The 18,889-nt window shown below is 49.3% G+C and overlaps 1 protein-coding gene across 1 annotated transcript in view; it reads left to right on the top strand.

The window, feature by feature from the left end:
* clec16a (C-type lectin domain containing 16A) overlaps window positions 1-18,889 on the top strand; it is a 95,032-nt gene that overhangs the window by 6,977 nt on the left and 69,166 nt on the right. Inside the window, 6 exon segments of the mRNA XM_031820316.1 lie at window positions 6,488-6,593; window positions 8,240-8,245; window positions 10,900-11,023; window positions 12,304-12,478; window positions 12,554-12,604; window positions 17,234-17,329. Of these exon segments, the coding sequence (XP_031676176.1) occupies window positions 6,488-6,593; window positions 8,240-8,245; window positions 10,900-11,023; window positions 12,304-12,478; window positions 12,554-12,604; window positions 17,234-17,329 (558 nt within the window).

Below are 18,889 nucleotides of genomic sequence, written 5' to 3' on the forward strand. Positions count from 1 at the left end.
AGGGGCCATAATGTAGTGCCTATATAGGGCATGAGGGGCCACAATGTAGTGCCTATATAGGGAATGAGGGGCCATAATGTAGGGCCCTATATAGGGAATGAGGGGCCATAATGTAGGGCCCTATATAGGGAATGAGGGGCCATAATGTAGTGCTCTATATAGGGAGTGAGGGGCCATAATGTAGTGCCCTATATAGGGAGTAAGGGGCCATAATGTAGTGCCCTATATAGGGAGCAAGGGGCCATAATGTAGTGCCCTATATAGGGAGTAAGGGGCCATAATGTATCGCCCTATATAGGGAGTAAGGGGCCATAGTGTAGTGCCCTATATAGGGAGTAAGGGGCCATAATGTATCGCCCTATATAGGGCGTGATGGGCCATAATGTAGTGCCTTATATAGGGCGTGATGGGCCATAATGTAGTGCCCTATATAGGGCGTGATGGGCCATAAGGTAGTGCCCTATATAGGGAGTAAGGGGCCATAATGTAGTGCCCTGTATGGGAACGAGGGGCCATAATGTAGTGCCCTATATAGGGAGTAAGGGGCCATAATGTGGTGCCCTATATAGGGAGTAAGGGGCCATAATGTAGTGCTCTATATAGGGAGTAAGGGGCCATAATGTAGTGCCCTATATAGGGAGTAAGGGGCCATAATGTAGTGCCCTATATAGGGAGTAAGGGGCCATAATGTAGTGCCCTATATAGGGAGTAAGGGGCCATAATGTAGTGCCCTATATAGGGAGTAAGGGGCCATAATGTAGTGCCCTATATAGGGAGTAAGGGGCCATAATGTAGTGCCCTATATAGGGAGTAAGGGGCCATAATGTAGTGCCCTATATAGGGAGTAAGGGGCCATAATGTAGTGCCCTATATAGGGAGTAAGGGGCCATAATGTATCGCCCCATATAGGGCGTGATGGGCCATAATGTAGCGCCCTATATAGGGCGTGATGGGCCATAATGTAGCGCCCTATATAGGGCGTGATGGGCCATAATGCAGCGCCCTATATAGGGCGTGATGGGCCATAATGCAGTGCCCTATATAGGGCGTGATGGGCCATAATGTAGTACCCTATATAGGGGGTAAGGGGCCATAATGTAGTGCCCTGTATAGGGAACGAGGGGCCATAATGTAGTGCCCTATATAGGGAGTAAGGGGCCATAATGTAGTGCCCTATATAGGGAGTAAGGGGCCATAATGTATCGCCCTATATAGGGAGCAAGGGGCCATAATGTAGCGCCCTATATAGGGCGTGATGGGCCATAATGTAGTGCCCTATACAGGGCGTGATGGGCCATAATGTGGTGCCCTATATAGGGCGTGATGGGCCATATTGTAGTGCCCTATATAGGGAGTAAGGGGCCATAATGTAGTGCCCTGTATAGGGAACGAGGGGTCATAATGTAGTGCCCTATATAGGGAGTAAGGGGCCATAATGTAGTGCTCTATATAGGGAGTAAGGGGCCATAATGTAGTGCCCTATATAGGGAGCAAGGGGCCATAATGTAGTGCCCTATATAGGGAGTAAGGGGCCATAATGTATCGCCCTATATAGGGAGTAAGGGGCCATAATGTATCGCCCTATATAGGGAGCAAGGGGCCATAATGTATCGCCCTATATAGGGAGCAAGGGGCCATAATGTATCGCCCTATATAGGGAGTAAGGGGCCATAATGTAGTGCCCTATATAGGGAGTAAGGGGCCATAATGTATCGCCCTATATAGGGAGTAAGGGGCCATAATGTATCGCCCTATATAGGGAGCAAGGGGCCATAATGTATCGCCCTATATAGGGAGCAAGGGGCCATAATGTATCGCCCTATATAGGGAGTAAGGGGCCATAATGTAGTGCCCTATATAGGGAGTAAGGGGCCATAATGTATCGCCCTATATAGGGCGTGATGGGCCATAATGTTGTGCCCTATATAGGGCGTGATGGGCCATAATGTAGTGCCCTATATAGGGCGTGATGGGCCATAATGTAGTGTCCGGTATAGGGAACGAGGGGCCATAATGTAGTGCCCTATATAGGGAATGAGGGGCCATAATGTAGGGCCCTATATAGGGAATGAGGGGCCATAATGTAGTGCTCTATATAGGGAGTAAGGGGCCATAATGTAGTGCCCTATATAGGGAGTAAGGGGCCATAATGTAGTGCCCTATATAGGGAGCAAGGGGCCATAATGTAGTGCCCTATATAGGGAGTAAGGGGCCATAATGTATCGCCCTATATAGGGAGTAAGGGGCCATAGTGTAGTGCCCTATATAGGGAGTAAGGGGCCATAATGTATCGCCCTATATAGGGCGTGATGGGCCATAATGTAGTGCCTTATATAGGGCGTGATGGGCCATAATGTAGTGCCCTATATAGGGCGTGATGGGCCATAAGGTAGTGCCCTATATAGGGAGTAAGGGGCCATAATGTAGTGCCCTGTATAGGGAACGAGGGGCCATAATGTAGTGCTCTATATAGGGAGTAAGGGGCCATAATGTAGTGCCCTATATAGGGAGTAAGGGGCCATAATGTAGTGCCCTGTATAGGGAGTAAGGGGCCATAATGTATCGCCCTATATAGGGAGTAAGGGGCCATAATGTATCGCCCTATATAGGGCGTGATGGGCCATAATGTAGTGCCCTATATAGGGCGCGGTGGGCCATAATGTAGTGCCCTATATAGGGCGTGATGGGCCATAATGTAGTGCCCTATATAGGGAGTAAGGGGCCATAATGTAGTGCCCTGTATGGGAACGAGGGGCCATAATGTAGTGCCCTATATAGGGAGTAAGGGGCCATAATGTAGTGCCCTATATAGGGAGTAAGGGGCCATAATGTGGTGCCCTATATAGGGAGTAAGGGGCCATAATGTAGTGCTCTATATAGGGAGTAAGGGGCCATAATGTAGTGCCCTATATAGGGAGTAAGGGGCCATAATGTAGTGCCCTATATAGGGAGTAAGGGGCCATAATGTAGTGCCCTATATAGGGAGTAAGGGGCCATAATGTAGTGCCCTATATAGGGAGTAAGGGGCCATAATGTAGTGCCCTATATAGGGAGTAAGGGGCCATAATGTAGTGCCCTATATAGGGAGTAAGGGGCCATAATGTAGTGCCCTATATAGGGAGTAAGGGGCCATAATGTATCGCCCCATATAGGGCGTGATGGGCCATAATGTAGCGCCCTATATAGGGCGTGATGGGCCATAATGTAGCGCCCTATATAGGGCGTGATGGGCCATAATGCAGTGCCCTATATAGGGCGTGATGGGCCATAATGCAGTGCCCTATATAGGGCGTGATGGGCCATAATGTAGTACCCTATATAGGGGGTAAGGGGCCATAATGTAGTGCCCTGTATAGGGAACGAGGGGCCATAATGTAGTGCCCTATATAGGGAGTAAGGGGCCATAATGTAGTGCCCTACATAGGGAGTAAGGGGCCATAATGTATCGCCCTATATAGGGAGCAAGGGGCCATAATGTAGCGCCCTATATAGGGCGTGATGGGCCATAATGTAGTGCCCTATACAGGGCGTGATGGGCCATAATGTGGTGCCCTATATAGGGCGTGATGGGCCATATTGTAGTGCCCTATATAGGGAGTAAGGGGCCATAATGTAGTGCCCTGTATAGGGAACGAGGGGTCATAATGTAGTGCCCTATATAGGGAGTAAGGGGCCATAATGTAGTGCCCTATATAGGGAGTAAGGGGCCATAATGTGGTGCTCTATATAGGGAGCAAGGGGCCATAATGTAGTGCCCTATATAGGGAGTAAGGGGCCATAATGTAGTGCCCTATATAGGGAGTAAGGGGCCATAATGTATCGCCCTGTATAGGGAGCAAGGGGCCATAATGTAGCGCCCTATATAGGGCGTGATGGGCCATAATGTAGCGCCCTATATAGGGCGTGATGGGCCATAATGTGGTGCCCTATACAGGGCGTGATGGGCCATAATGTGGTGCCCTATATAGGGCGTGATGGGCCATATTGTAGTGCCCTATATAGGGAGTAAGGGGCCATAATGTAGTGCCCTGTATAGGGAACGAGGGGTCATAATGTAGTGCCCTATATAGGGAGTAAGGGGCCATAATGTAGTGCCCTATATAGGGAGTAAGGGGCCATAATGTAGTGCTCTATAAAGGGAGTAAGAGGCCATAATGTAGTGCCCTATATAGGGAGTAAGGGGCCATAATGTAGTGCCCTATATAGGGAGTAAGGGGCCATAATGTAGTGCTCTATATAGGGAGTAAGGGGCCATAATGTAGTGCCCTATATAGGGAGTAAGGGGCCATAATGTAGTGCCCTATATAGGGAGTAAGGGGCCATAATGTAGTGCCCTATATAGGGAGTAAGGGGCCATAATGTAGTTCCCTATATAGGGAGTAAGGGGCCATAATGTATCGCCCTATATAGGGAGTAAGGGGCCATAATGTATCGCCCTATATAGGGAGTAAGGGGCCATAATGTATCGCCCTATATAGGGAGTAAGGGGCCATAATGTAGTGCCCTATATAGGGAGTAAGGGGCCATAATGTAGTGCCCTATATACGGAGTAAGGGGCTATAATGTAGTGCCCTATATAGGGAGTAAGGGGCCATAATGTAGTGCCCTATATAGGGAGTAAGGGGCCATAATGTATCGCCCTATATAGGGCGTGATGGGCCATAACGTGGCGCCCTATATAGGGCGCAATGGGCCATAATGTGGCGCCCTATATAGGGCGTGATGGGCCATAGTGTAGTGCCCTATATAGGGAGTAAGGGGCCATAATGTAGTGCCCTGTATAGGGAACGAGGGGCCATAATGTAGTGCCCTATATAGGGCGTGATGGGCCATAATGTAGTGCCCGGGTATAGGGAATGAGGGGCCAGAATGTAGTGCCCTATATAGGGTGTGATGGGCCATAATGTAGTGCCCTATATAGGGAGTAAGGGGCCATAATGTAGTGCCCGGTATAGGGAACGAGGGGCCATAATGTAGTGCCTATATAGGGCATGAGGGGCCACAATGTAGGGCCCTATATAGGGAATGAGGGGCCATAATGTAGGGCCCTATATAGGGAATGAGGGGCCATAATGTAGGGCCCTATATAGGGAACGAGGGGCCATAATGTAGGGCCCTATATAGGGAACGAGGGCCCATAATGTAGGGCCCTATATAGGGAACGAGGGGCCATAATGCAGGGCCCTATATAGGGAACGAGGGGCCATAATGCAGTGCCCTATATAGGGAACGAGGGGCCATAATGTAGGGCCCTATATAGGGAACGAGGGGCCATAATGTAGGGCCCTATATAGGGAACGAGGGACCATAATGTAGGGCCCTATATAGGGAATGAGGGGCCATAATGTAGTGCCCTATATAGGGAATGAGGGACCGTAATGTAGGGCCCTATATAGGGAATGAGGGGCCATAATGTAGGGCCCTATATAGGGAATGAGGGGCCATAATGTAGGGCCCTATATAGGGAATGAGGGGCCATAATGTAGGGCCCTATATAGGGAATGAGGGGCCTTTTGGGACACGACCTTTGCGATTGACCTTTGTGTTTCAGCACTCGACCTTTGGCTTCTGTGTATGGGGTAAAGTTATTGGTGTACTGTCGATGGTAGCTCCTCTCTTAGCCCAATTCCCCCTCTCTCTTCCTGAAGGGTGCACTTGAGCATTGCCCGTCGTGGATTTAAAAGCATCGGATTGGCTGGAGTTTCCCTCCCATTTGGTTAAATCCACGATGGGAAGTGTGCAAGGGTACACTTTTGGGGGAGGAAGTGGATAATTGGGGCTGCAAGCCTTGGAATCTGGGCTAATACTCCTCTGTTCCCTGTGACCTCTCTAGCTGACCCATGACGTTTTACTTCTGACCCTGGCTGTGATTGGCTGGAGGTCTCAGGGAACACCCCCCCCCCCCACCCCCCTCCCCCCAGATGCCTCCCCCCAGCTACCTGTAGACCTGCTATAACAACCGGCCACCTAATGCCTGCTAAACGAACACTAGGTTTCATAGTATTAAGTCACTACAGTATGTTGAAATAGGCTGGGAAAATGCTTCTAACTTTCCCCCAAAAAAAATAACAGGATTCCAGGTTTCCTACTTATTCCATCCTGATTCCAGCTATCTGTAGTTCTGGGAGTCTACCTGCTACTAGAATTAGAAGCAGGGTTGCCCTATAACTAACTGCAGCACGTTGGTAAGGGCCTAGTCCCCTAGGAGGTAGGGGGTAAGGGCCTAGTCCCCTAGGAGGTAACGGGTGAGGGCCTAGTCCCCTAGGAGGTAACGGGTAAGGGCCTAGTCCCCTAGGATGTAACGCTTAAGGGCCTAGTCCCCTAGGAGGTAGGGGTTAAGGGCCTAGTTCCCTTGGTAGTAGGGGTTAAGGGCCTAGTCCCTGAGGGGGTAAGGGGCTAGGGGTCTCTGGTAGTGTGGTCTCTCTGTGCCCAACAGTGGTGCTGTGCTGAGCTCACTGGCGCCCCCTCTCTGTCTCCCAACACACAGCACACTAATGATTTTGCCCTGTACACCGAGGCCATTAAGTTCTTCAACCACCCAGAGAGCATGGTCCGTATCGCAGTCAGAACCATCACACTGAACGTCTACAAGGGTGAGTCTCACTCACACACACACACACACACGCGCTACTAGGGGCTGAAACCTCTGCATTGGCCAGCTGCTATTCCTCTTCTGGGTGCTCGGGGGGCTCTGGGTGCTCGGGGGGCTCTGGGTGCTCGGGGGCCCTGGGTGCTCGGGGGGCTCTGGGTGCTCGGGGGGCTCTGGGTGCTCGGGGGGCCCTTGGTGCTCGGGGGGCTCTTGGTGCTCGGGGGGCTCTTGGTGCTCGGGGGGCTCTTGGTGCTTGGGGGGCCCTGGGTGCTCGGGGGGCTCTTGGTGCTCATGGTGCTCGGGGGCTCTGGGTGCTCGGGGGGCTCTGGGTGCTCGGGGCCCTGGGTGCTCGGGGCCCTGGGTGCTCGGGGCCCTGGGTGCTCGGGGCCCTGGGTGCTCGGGGCCCTGGGTGCTCGGCTTGACATGGCTGACCAAGGTGTCTGAGCAGCTCTGCCTTGCTGATGTACTACTCAACATGTACTCCAGACTGTTATACCTGTCTGTCTGTCTGTCTGGGTGTATTTAACAACGTGTTAGTCAGCTGTGTGGCTGTGTGGGTCGTGTGGGTCGTGTGGCTGTGTGGGTCGTGTGGCTGTGTGGGTCGTGTGGCTGTGTGGGTCGTGTGGGTCGTGTAGCTGTTTAGTTCTGTTAGACACTACACAGCTACCTGACTACCCAGGAGTCTGTTAGACACTACACAGCTACCTGACTACCCAGGAGCCCTGCTGTTTAGACACTACACAGCTACCTGACTACCCAGGAGCCCTGCTGTTTAGTTCTGTTAGATACTACACAGCTACCTGACTACCGTTAACCTTGTGTATGCTCTCTCCCTCCCCTCCCCTCCCTCTCACCATCCCCCTCTCCCTTCCCTCCCTCTTGTCCTCTATTTCTCCCTCCTCTTCCTCCTCTCTCTCTCCCTACTCTCTCTCCCCCTCCTCTCTCTCCTCTTCCTCCTCTCCTCTTCCTCCTCTCTCCCCCTCCTCTCTCTCCTCTTCCTCCTCTCCTCTTCCTCCTCTCTCCCCCTCCTCTCTCCCCTCTCTCTCCTCTTCCTCCTCTCCTCTTCCTCCTCTCTCCCCCTCCTCTCTCCCCTCTCTCTCCTCTTCTTCCTCTCACCCCATCTCTTCCTCTTCTCTCCTCGCTCTTTCTGTTTTCTCCTCTCCCCATCTCCTCCTCTCCTCTTCCTCCTCTCTCCCATCTCCTCCTCTCCTCTTCCTCCTCTCTCCCATCTCCTCCTCTCCCCATCTATTCCTCTTCTCTCCTCGCTCTTTCTGTTTTCTCCTCTCCCATCTCCTCCTCTCCCATCTCCTCTTCTCTCCCCATCTCCTCTTCTCTCCCCATCTCCTCTTCTCTCCCCATCTCCTCTTCTCTCCTCTTCCTCCTCTTCCTCCTCTCCCCAACTCCTCCACTCCTCCTCTCCTCTTCCTCCTCTTCCTCATCTCCTCCTCTCCCCATCTCCTCCTCTTCCTCCTCTCTCTCCTCTTCCTCCTCTCCCCATCTCCTCCTCTTCCTCCTCTCTCCCATCTCCTCTCTCTCCCCATCTCTTCTTCTCTCCTCTTCCTCCTCTTCCTCCACTCCTCCTCTCCTCTTCCTCCTCTCCCCATCTCCTCCTCCTCCTCTCACTCTTACCTCCCGTGGGCCTAACTCCAGTCTCATGTAAGTCTAATTAATAAATGCACCTCACTGAATGTGTGTGTGTGTGTGTGTGTGTGTGTGTGTGTGTGTGTGTGTGTGTGTGTGTGTGTGTGTGTGTGTGTGTGTGTGTGTGTGTGTGTGTGTGTGTGTGTGTGTATATATAGTAATCATTAATGTTATTAATTATATTATTGACTTGGGCTTATCATTTAAATGTGTAAACTGACCTGCATGCTTTTTGTTGGTTTCTGTGTAATTCAAACCCATCGTTTCAAGTCAACTGTTATAATACTGATATACAGTTATAATACACATTTTCTAAGAGGTGAAACAGTCCTGAATGGTTTTGAACACCGGGCCTCTGAACAACTCCGTTCACGACGATGAGTATTCAGAATGTTACGATGAAGCATGTCTTCTTCGTAAGGACTGGAGTTTGGAGGACTGGAGTTTGGCCTACCGTGATGACACATTGTCAGAAACCAGAGTTGGTAGTCCTCCATATCAGTCTCTTTAGAGTAGAGTCCTCCATATCAGTCTCTTTAGAGTAGAGTCCTCCATATCAGTCTCTTTAGAGTAGAGTCCTCCACATCAGTCTCTTTAGAGTAGAGTCCTCCATATCAGACTCAGAGTAGAGTAGAGTCCTCCATATCAGTCTCATTTTAGAGTAGAGTCCTCCATATCAGTCTCATTTTAGAGTAGAGTCCTCCATATCAGTCTCATTTTAGAGTAGAGTCCTCCATATAAGTCTCATTTTAGAGTAGAGTCCTCCATATAAGTCTCTTTTTAGAGTAGAGTCCTCCATATCAGTCTCTTTTTAGAGTAGAGTCCTCCATATCAGTCTCTTTTTAGAGTAGAGTCCTCCATATCAGTCTCTTTTTAGAGTAGAGTCCTCCATATCAGTCTCTTTTTAGAGTAGAGTCCTCCATATCAGTCTCTTTTTAGAGTAGAGTCCTCCATTTCAGTCTCAGAGTAGTCCTGCATATCAGTCTCATTTTAGAGTAGAGTCCTGCATATCGGTCTCTGAGTAGAGTCCTCCATATCGGTCTCTGAGTAGAGTCCTCCATATCGGTCTCTGAGTAGAGTCCTCCATATCGGTCTCTGAGTAGAGTCCTCCATATCGGTCTCTGAGTAGAGTCCTCCATATCGGTCTCTGAGTAGAGTCCTCCATATCGGTCTCTGAGTAGAGTCCTCCATATCGGTCTCTGAGTAGAGTCCTCCATATCGGTCTCTGAGTAGAGTCCTCCATATCGGTCTCTGAGTAGAGTCCTCCATATCGGTCTCTGAGTAGAGTCCTCCATATCGGTCTCTGAGTAGAGTCCTCCATATCGGTCTCTGAGTAGAGTCCTCCATATCGGTCTCTGAGTAGAGTCCTCCATATCGGTCTCTGAGTAGAGTCCTCCATATCGGTCTCTGAGTAGAGTCCTCCATATCGGTCTCTGAGTAGAGTCCTCCATATCGGTCTCTGAGTAGAGTCCTCCATATCGGTCTCTGAGTAGAGTCCTCCATATCGGTCTCTGAGTAGAGTCCTCCATATCGGTCTCTGAGTAGAGTCCTCCATATCGGTCTCTGAGTAGAGTCCTCCATATCGGTCTCTGAGTAGAGTCCTCCATATCGGTCTCTGAGTAGAGTCCTCCATATCGGTCTCTGAGTAGAGTCCTCCATATCGGTCTCTGAGTAGAGTCCTCCATATCGGTCTCTGAGTAGAGTCCTCCATATCGGTCTCTGAGTAGAGTCCTCCATATCGGTCTCTGAGTAGAGTCCTCCATATCGGTCTCTGAGTAGAGTCCTCCATATCGGTCTCTGAGTAGAGTCCTCCATATCGGTCTCTGAGTAGAGTCCTCCATATCGGTCTCTGAGTAGAGTCCTCCATATCGGTCTCTGAGTAGAGTCCTCCATATCGGTCTCATTTTAGAGTAGAGTCCTCCATATCGGTCTCATTTTAGAGTAGAGTCCTCCATATCGGTCTCATTTTAGAGTAGAGTCCTCCATATCGGTCTCATTTTAGAGTAGAGTCCTCCATATCGGTCTCATTTTAGAGTAGAGTCCTCCATATCGGTCTCATTTTAGAGTAGAGTCCTCCATATCGGTCTCATTTTAGAGTAGAGTCCTCCATATCGGTCTCATTTTAGAGTAGAGTCCTCCATATCGGTCTCATTTTAGAGTAGAGTCCTCCATATCGGTCTCATTTTAGAGTAGAGTCCTCCATATCAGTCTCATTTTAGAGTAGAGTCCTCCATATCAGTCTCTTTAGAGTAGAGTCCTCCATATCAGTCTCATTTTAGAGTAGAGTCCTCCATATCAGTCTCATTTTAGAGTAGAGTCCTCCATATCAGTCTCTTTAGAGTAGAGTCCTCCACATCAGTCTCTTTAGAGTAGAGTCCTCCACATCAGTCTCTTTAGAGTAGAGTCCTCCATATCGGTCTCTGAGTAGAGTCCTCCATATCGGTCTCTGAGTAGAGTCCTCCACATCAGTCTCAGAGTAGAGTCTTTGTCTACTACCAGTCTCAGAGTAGAGTCCTCCTGGAGAGAACAGCTTTATTCTCTATATAGTTATACCTCATATCCAATCTCTGTAAATGTCTGGTCCTGTATTCCTCTGACCCCCCCCCCCCCCCGTCTCCCCATCTATCTGTGTAACCACGGTAACATCCCTTGACCTCTCACCCCTCTAGTGGACAACCAGCACATGCTGCACTACATTCGAGACAAGACGGCGGTCCCTTACTTCAGTAACCTGGTCTGGTTCATCGGCTCCCACGTCATAGAGCTGGACAAGTGTGTTCAGACGGACCAAGAGTGAGCACACACACACACACACACACACACACGGCAGCAACGTCATCAAACTGGACCAAATGTGTTCAGACAGTCATTTTTCTTCTACGTTCTGTTATCATTTAGCTTCCTATACATTTCTATAGAACGTGCTGGAAAAGTGAGTAAGAGACTGTCTGTATGTCGGCCTATGGGGATGAGTGGATCTTTCCTTAAGCTGACCTTCAGATGGGTCATTCCTCACTGTGTCCACTAGGTGTCTATCTAGTCTTCAGATGGGTCATTCTCCCCTGTGTCCACTAGGGGTCTCTGTCTAATCTTCAGATGGGTCATTCCTCACTGTGTCCACTAGGGGTCTCTATCTAATCTTCAGATGGGTCATTCTCCCCTGTGTCCACTAGGGGTCTCTATCTAGTCTTCAGATGGGTCATTCTCCCCTGTGTCCACTAGTCTTCAGATGGGTCATTCTCCCCTGTGTCCACTAGGGGTCTCTATCTAGTCTTCAGATGGGTCATTCTCCCCTGTGTCCACTAGGGGTCTCTATCTAGTCTTCAGATGGGTCATTCTCCCCTGTGTCCACTAGTCTTCAGATGGGTCATTCTCCCCTGTGTCCACTAGGGGTCTCTATCTAACCTTCAGATGGGTCATTCTCCCCTGTGTCCACTAGGGGTCTCTATCTAACCTTCAGATGGGTCATTCTCCCCTCTGTCCACTAGGTGTCTCTATCTAGTCTTCAGATGGGTCATTCCTCACTGTGTCCACTAGGTGTCTCTATCTAACCTTCAGATGGGTCATTCTCCCCTGTGTCCACTAGGGGCTCTATCTAACCTTCAGATGGGTCATTCTCCCCTGTGTCCACTAGGGGTCTCTATCTAACCTTCAGATGGGTCATTCTCCCCTGTGTCCACTAGGGGTCTCTATCTAGTCTTCAGATCGGTCATTCTCCCCTCTGTCCACTAGTGGTCTCTATCTAGTCTTCAGATGGGTCATTCTCCCCTGTGTCCACTAGGGGTCTCTATCTAGTCTTCAGATGGGTCATTCTCCCCTTTGTCCACTAGGTGTCAGTGTTGTATCAGTTTAGACTTTCTACCTGTCAGAGTTATCTGATTAAGATATTGTCCTCTTGGGAAGGTTGTGTTTGCACTGCAGGCTTGGGTATACATTCAGATACATGTTGTGAAACACAAAACCATAACAGTTACAGACTAGATCATTACACACTTATGTACATACCACCTCTCTCTCTCTGTCTCTCTCCTCTGTCTCTCTCTCCTCTGTCTCTCTCCCTCTCCCCTCTCCAGGCATCGTAACCGGGGGAAGCTGAGTGACTTGGTAGCAGAGCATCTCGACCATCTCCACTACCTGAACGATATCCTGACTATCAACTGTGAGTTCCTGAACGATGTCCTGACAGACCACCTGCTCAACCGTCTGTTCCTGCCTCTCTACGTCTTCTCTCTGGTCTGCCCTGAACAGGTAGGTGGTGGGGTGTGTGTGTACTGTGTAACAAATACTAATGTGTATCTGACATATTGTCTGTCTGTGTTTCAGTCTGAAGATCGTAAGATCAACCCTCAGGTGTCCCTTAACCTACTGTCACAGGTATGTACGTACACACACAATCTCACCACATCACACCGCTTCACACCTCATCACACCACACCACACCTCATCACACCACACCTCATCACACCACACCTCATCACACCACACCTCTTCACACCACACCTCATCACAGCTCACCTCATCAAACCTCACCTCATCAAACCTCACCTCATCACACCTCACCTCATCACGCCGCTTCACACCTCTTCACATCACACCTCACCTCATCAAACCTCATCACATCACACCACGCCTCATCACACCACGCCTCATCACACCACGCCTCATCACACCACACCTCATCACACCACACCACACCTCATCACACCACACCTCATCACATCACACCTCATCACACCTCATCACACCTCACCTCATCACACCTCATCACACCACACCTCATCACACCTCACCTCATCAAACCTCACCTCATCACACCTCACCTCATCACACCTCATCACACCATACCTCACCACACCTCATCACACCATACCTCACCACACCTCATCACACCATACCTCACTTCACATCACACCTCACCACTTCACACCTCATCACACCACACCTCACCACACCATACCTCACCACACCTCATCACACCATACCTCATCACACCGCTTCACATCACACCTCACCTTTTCACACCTCTTCACATCACACCTCATCACACTACACCCCATCACATCACACCTCATCACACCTCATTACATCACACCTCATCACACCACAACTCATCACACCACACCTCATCAAACCTCACCTCATCACACCACACCTCATCACACCTCACCTCATCACAGCTCACCTCATCACATCACGCCGCTTCACACCTCTTCACATCACACCTCACCTCATCAAACCTCACCTCATCACACCACACCTCATCACACCTCACCTCATCACACCTCACCTCATCACACCTCACCTCATCACACCACACCTCATCAAACCTCACCTCATCACACCTCACCTCATCACACCTCATCACACCTCACCTCATCTCACCTCATCACATCACACCACACCTCACCACAACTCATCACACCATACCTCATCACACCATACCTCACCACACCTCATCACACCTCATCACACCACACCTCATCACACCACACCTCATCACACCACACCTCATCACACCACACCTCATCACACCTCACCTCACCACACCTCATCACACCTCATCACAACTCACCTCATCACACCACACCTCATCACACCACACCTCATCACACCACACCTCATCACACCTCACCTCATCAAACCTCACCTCATCACACCTCATCACACCACACCTCACCACACCTCATCACACCATACCTCACCACACCTCATCACACCTCATCACACCATACCTCACTTCACTTCACACCTCATCACACCACACCTCACCACACCTCACCACACCATACCTCACCACACCTCATCACACCATACCTCATCACACCGCTTCACATCACACCTCACCTTTTCACACCTCTTCACATCACACCTCATCACACTACACCCCATCACATCACACCTCATCACACCTCTTCACACCTCACCTCTTCACACCTCTTCTCATCACACTACACCCATCACACCTCATCACACTACACCTCATCACACTACACCTCATTACATCACACCTCATTACATCACACCTCATTACATCACACCTCATTACATCACACCTCATCACACCACACCACAACTCATCACACCACACCTCATCACACCACACCTCATCACACCTCACCTCATCACAGCTCACCTCATCACATCACGCCGCTTCACACCTCTTCACATCACACCTCACCTCATCAAACCTCACCTCATCAAACCTCACCTCATCACACCTCACCTCATCACACCTCACCTCATCACACCTCACCTCATCACACCTCACCTCATCACACCTCACCTCATCACACCTCACCTCATCACACCTCACCTCATCACACCTCACCTCATCACACCTCACCTCATCACACCACACCTCATCACACCTCACCTCATCACACCTCATCACACCATACCTCAACACACCTTATCACACCATACCTCACTTCTCATCACACCTCACCTCTTCACACCATACCTCACCACACCTCACCACACCATACCTCACCACACCTCATCACACCATACCTCATCACACCGCTTCACATCACACCTCACCTTTTCACACTATATCACATCACACTTCATCACACCTCTTCACACCTCACCTCTTCTCATCACACTACACCCATCACATCACACCTCATCACACGACACCTCATCACACCTTACCCATTCACATCACACCTCATCACACCTCACCCATTCACATCACACCTCATCACACTACACCTCATTACATCACACCTCACCACATCACACCTCACCTCTTCACATCACACCTCATCACATCACACCACACCTCATCTCACCTAATCACACCGCTTCACACCTCATCACACCTCTTCACATCACACCACACCTCATCACACCTCACTACACCTCATCACACCTAATCACACCTCATCACACCACATCACACCACTTCACACCTCACCTCTTCACACCTCACCACACTACACCTCATCACACTACACCTCATCACATCACACCTCATCACACCTCACCCATTTACATTACACCTCATCACACTACACCTCATCACATCACACCTCATCACATCACACCTCATCACATCCCATCACACCTCACCTCACCACATCACACCTCACCACATCACACCTCACCTCATCACACCTCACCTCATCACACTACACCTCATCACACTACACCTCATCACACCGCATCACACTACACCTCATCACATCACACCACTTCACACTACACCTCACCACATCACACTACACCTCATCACACTACACCTCATCACATCACACCGCTTCACACTACACCTCACCACATCACACTACACCTCATCACACTACACCTCATCACACCGCTTCACATCACAACTCATCACATTACACCTCATCACATCACACCTCACCACATCAAACCTCACCTCATCACACCTCTTCTCATCACATCTCACCTCATCAAACCTCACCTCACCTCATCACACCTCACCTCATAACACCTCACCTCATCAAACCTCATCACACCACACCTCATCACACCATACCTCACCACACCTCATCACACCATACCTCACCACACCTCATCACACCATACCTCACTTCACATCACACCTCACCTCATCACACCTCATCACACCATACCTCATCACACCTAATCACACCATACCTCATCACACGTCTTCACATCACACCTCACCTTTTCACACCTCTTCACACCTCACCCATTCACATCACACCTCATCACACCAGACCTCATCTCACCTCATCACACCTCATCACACCTCACCACATCACACCTCATCACACTACACCTCATCACATCACACCGCTTCACACTACACCTCACCACATCACACTACACCTCATCACACTACACCTCATCACATAACACCACTTCACACTACACCTCACCACACTACACGGCTTCACATCACACCTCATCATACCGCTTCACATCACACCTCATCACACCACACCTCATCACACCACATCACACCTCACCACATCACACCTCACCACATCACATCACACCACATCACACCTCATCACACCGCTTCACATCACACCGCTTCACATCACACCGCTTCACATCACACCGCTTCACATCACACCGCTTCACATCACACCTCATCACACTACACCTCATCACACCTCACCACATCACACCTCACCTCACCTCACCACACCTCATCACATCACACCTTATCACACTACACCTCATTACATCACACCTCTTCACATCACACCTCATCTCACCTCACCACATCACACCTCACCTCATCACATCACACCTCATCACACTACACCTCATCACATCACACCGCTTCACACTACACCACACCACATCACACTACACCTCATCACATCACACTGCTTCACATCACACCTCACTCATCACACTACACCTCATCACACCTCACCACATCACACCTCATCACACTACACCTCATTACATCACACCTCTTCACATCACACCTCATCTCACCTCATCACACCACATCACACCTCACCACATCACACCTCACCTCATCACACTACACCTCATCACATCACACCTCATTACATCACACCACATCACACCACACCTCATTACATCACACCTCTTCACATCACACCTCATCTCTTCAAATCACACTACACCTCATCACATCACACCTCATCACATCACACCGCTTCACATCACACCTCATCACACTACACCTCATCACATCACACCGCTTCACATCACACCTCATCACACCACACCTCACCACATCACACCTCATCACACCACACCACACCTCTTCACATCACACCTCATCTCTTCACATCATACCTAATCACACCTCATCACACCTCACCACACCACATCACACCTCACCACATCACACCTCACCACATCACACCTCATCACACCTCACCCATTCACATCACACCTCATCACACCACACCTCCCCTCATCACACCTCATCACACCTCACCTCACCTCACCTCACCGTAGGGATGGACGATCAATGATAAAACTGCATATGAACGTTGTTATTTTTGTTGGGTTTGTCTCAAGGTGTTTCTCATCATCCACTACCAGCCGCTGGTCAACTCTCTGGCTGAAGTCATCTTCAACGGAGACCTGTCTGTCTTCACACAGCACAAAAACACAGTGAGTACACACACACACACAGACACACACAGACACACACACACACATACAGTGACCTTCGGAAAGTATTCAGACCCCTCAACTTTGTCCAGGTTTTGTTTTGTTACAGCATAATGACATCACAATACCCCATAATGACATCACAATACCCCATAATGACATCACAATACCCCATAATGACATCACAATATCCTCATCAATCTACACACAATACCCTCGTCAATCTACACACACTGCCCTCATCAATCTACACACAATACCTCATCAACCTACACACAATACCTCATCAACCTACACACAATACCTCATCAACCTACACACAATACCTCATCAATCTACACACAATACCTCATCAACCTACACACCATACCTCATCAATCTACACACAATACCTCATCAATCTACACACAATACCTCATCAATCTACACACAGTACCTCATCAATCTACACACAGTACCTCATCAATCTACACACAATACCCCATAATGACATCACCGTACCCTCATCACAGTACCCCATCAATCTACACACAACACCCCATAATGACATCACAATACCCCATAATGACATCACAGTACCTCATCAATCTACAGACAATACCCCATAATGACATCACAATACCCCATAATGACATCACAATACCCTCATCAATCTACACACAGTACCCCATAATGACATCACAGTACCCCATGACATCACAATACCCCGTAATGACATCACAATACCCCGTAATGACATCACAATACCCCGTAATGACATCACAATACCCCGTAATGACATCACAATACCCCATAATGACATCACAATACCTCATAATGACAAAGCTAAAACAGAAATATCACAGTTCCATCAGTATTCAGACCCTTCACTCAGTACTTTGTTGAAGCACCTTTGGCAGCGATTACAGCCTCCATATAAGCTGGAGTTAACAACTGATTGACTTTGGTGATTACACCTTAACAGCTGGTGATTCCAGTAACAGGAAGTGGTTGTGACAGAGATGGCCCTTATACATCCTGGCCGCGGGTTCAATTTTTTTTTTGTACCTTTATTTAACTAGGCAAGTCAGTTAAGAACAAATTCTTATTTTCAACGACGGCCTGGGAACAGTGGGTTAAATGACTGTTCAGGGGCAGAACGACAGATTTGTACCTTGTCAGCTTGGGGGGTTGAACTTGCAACCTTCCGGTTACTAGTCCAACGCTCTAACCACTAGGCTACGCTAAGATAACGCCCGCTGCAGATAGAGACAGGATGAACCCAGAGTAGCTTATGGTATGGTGTGTGTGTGTCCCCAATCTACAAGGGAGAGGTGGAACAAGGCATTCTGGGGATTATCTATCTAAACTGTGTGTTGTCTGTAACGGCTCTCAGCTTAACAGTCAGTCAAGACTTGCGCTGACGGTTTCATTATTACAATAATTAATTTGTGTGTGTGTGTGTGTGTGTGTGTGTGCTCTGTGTGTGTGTGCTCTGTGTGTGTGTGTGCTCTGTGTGTGTGTGTGTGTGTGTGTGTGTGTGTGTGCTCTGTGTGTGTGTGCTCTGTGTGTGTGTGTGTG

The sequence above is a fragment of the Oncorhynchus kisutch genome, unplaced genomic scaffold (assembly GCF_002021735.2).
Source record: "Oncorhynchus kisutch isolate 150728-3 unplaced genomic scaffold, Okis_V2 scaffold3238, whole genome shotgun sequence".
Lineage (NCBI taxonomy): Eukaryota > Metazoa > Chordata > Actinopteri > Salmoniformes > Salmonidae > Oncorhynchus > Oncorhynchus kisutch.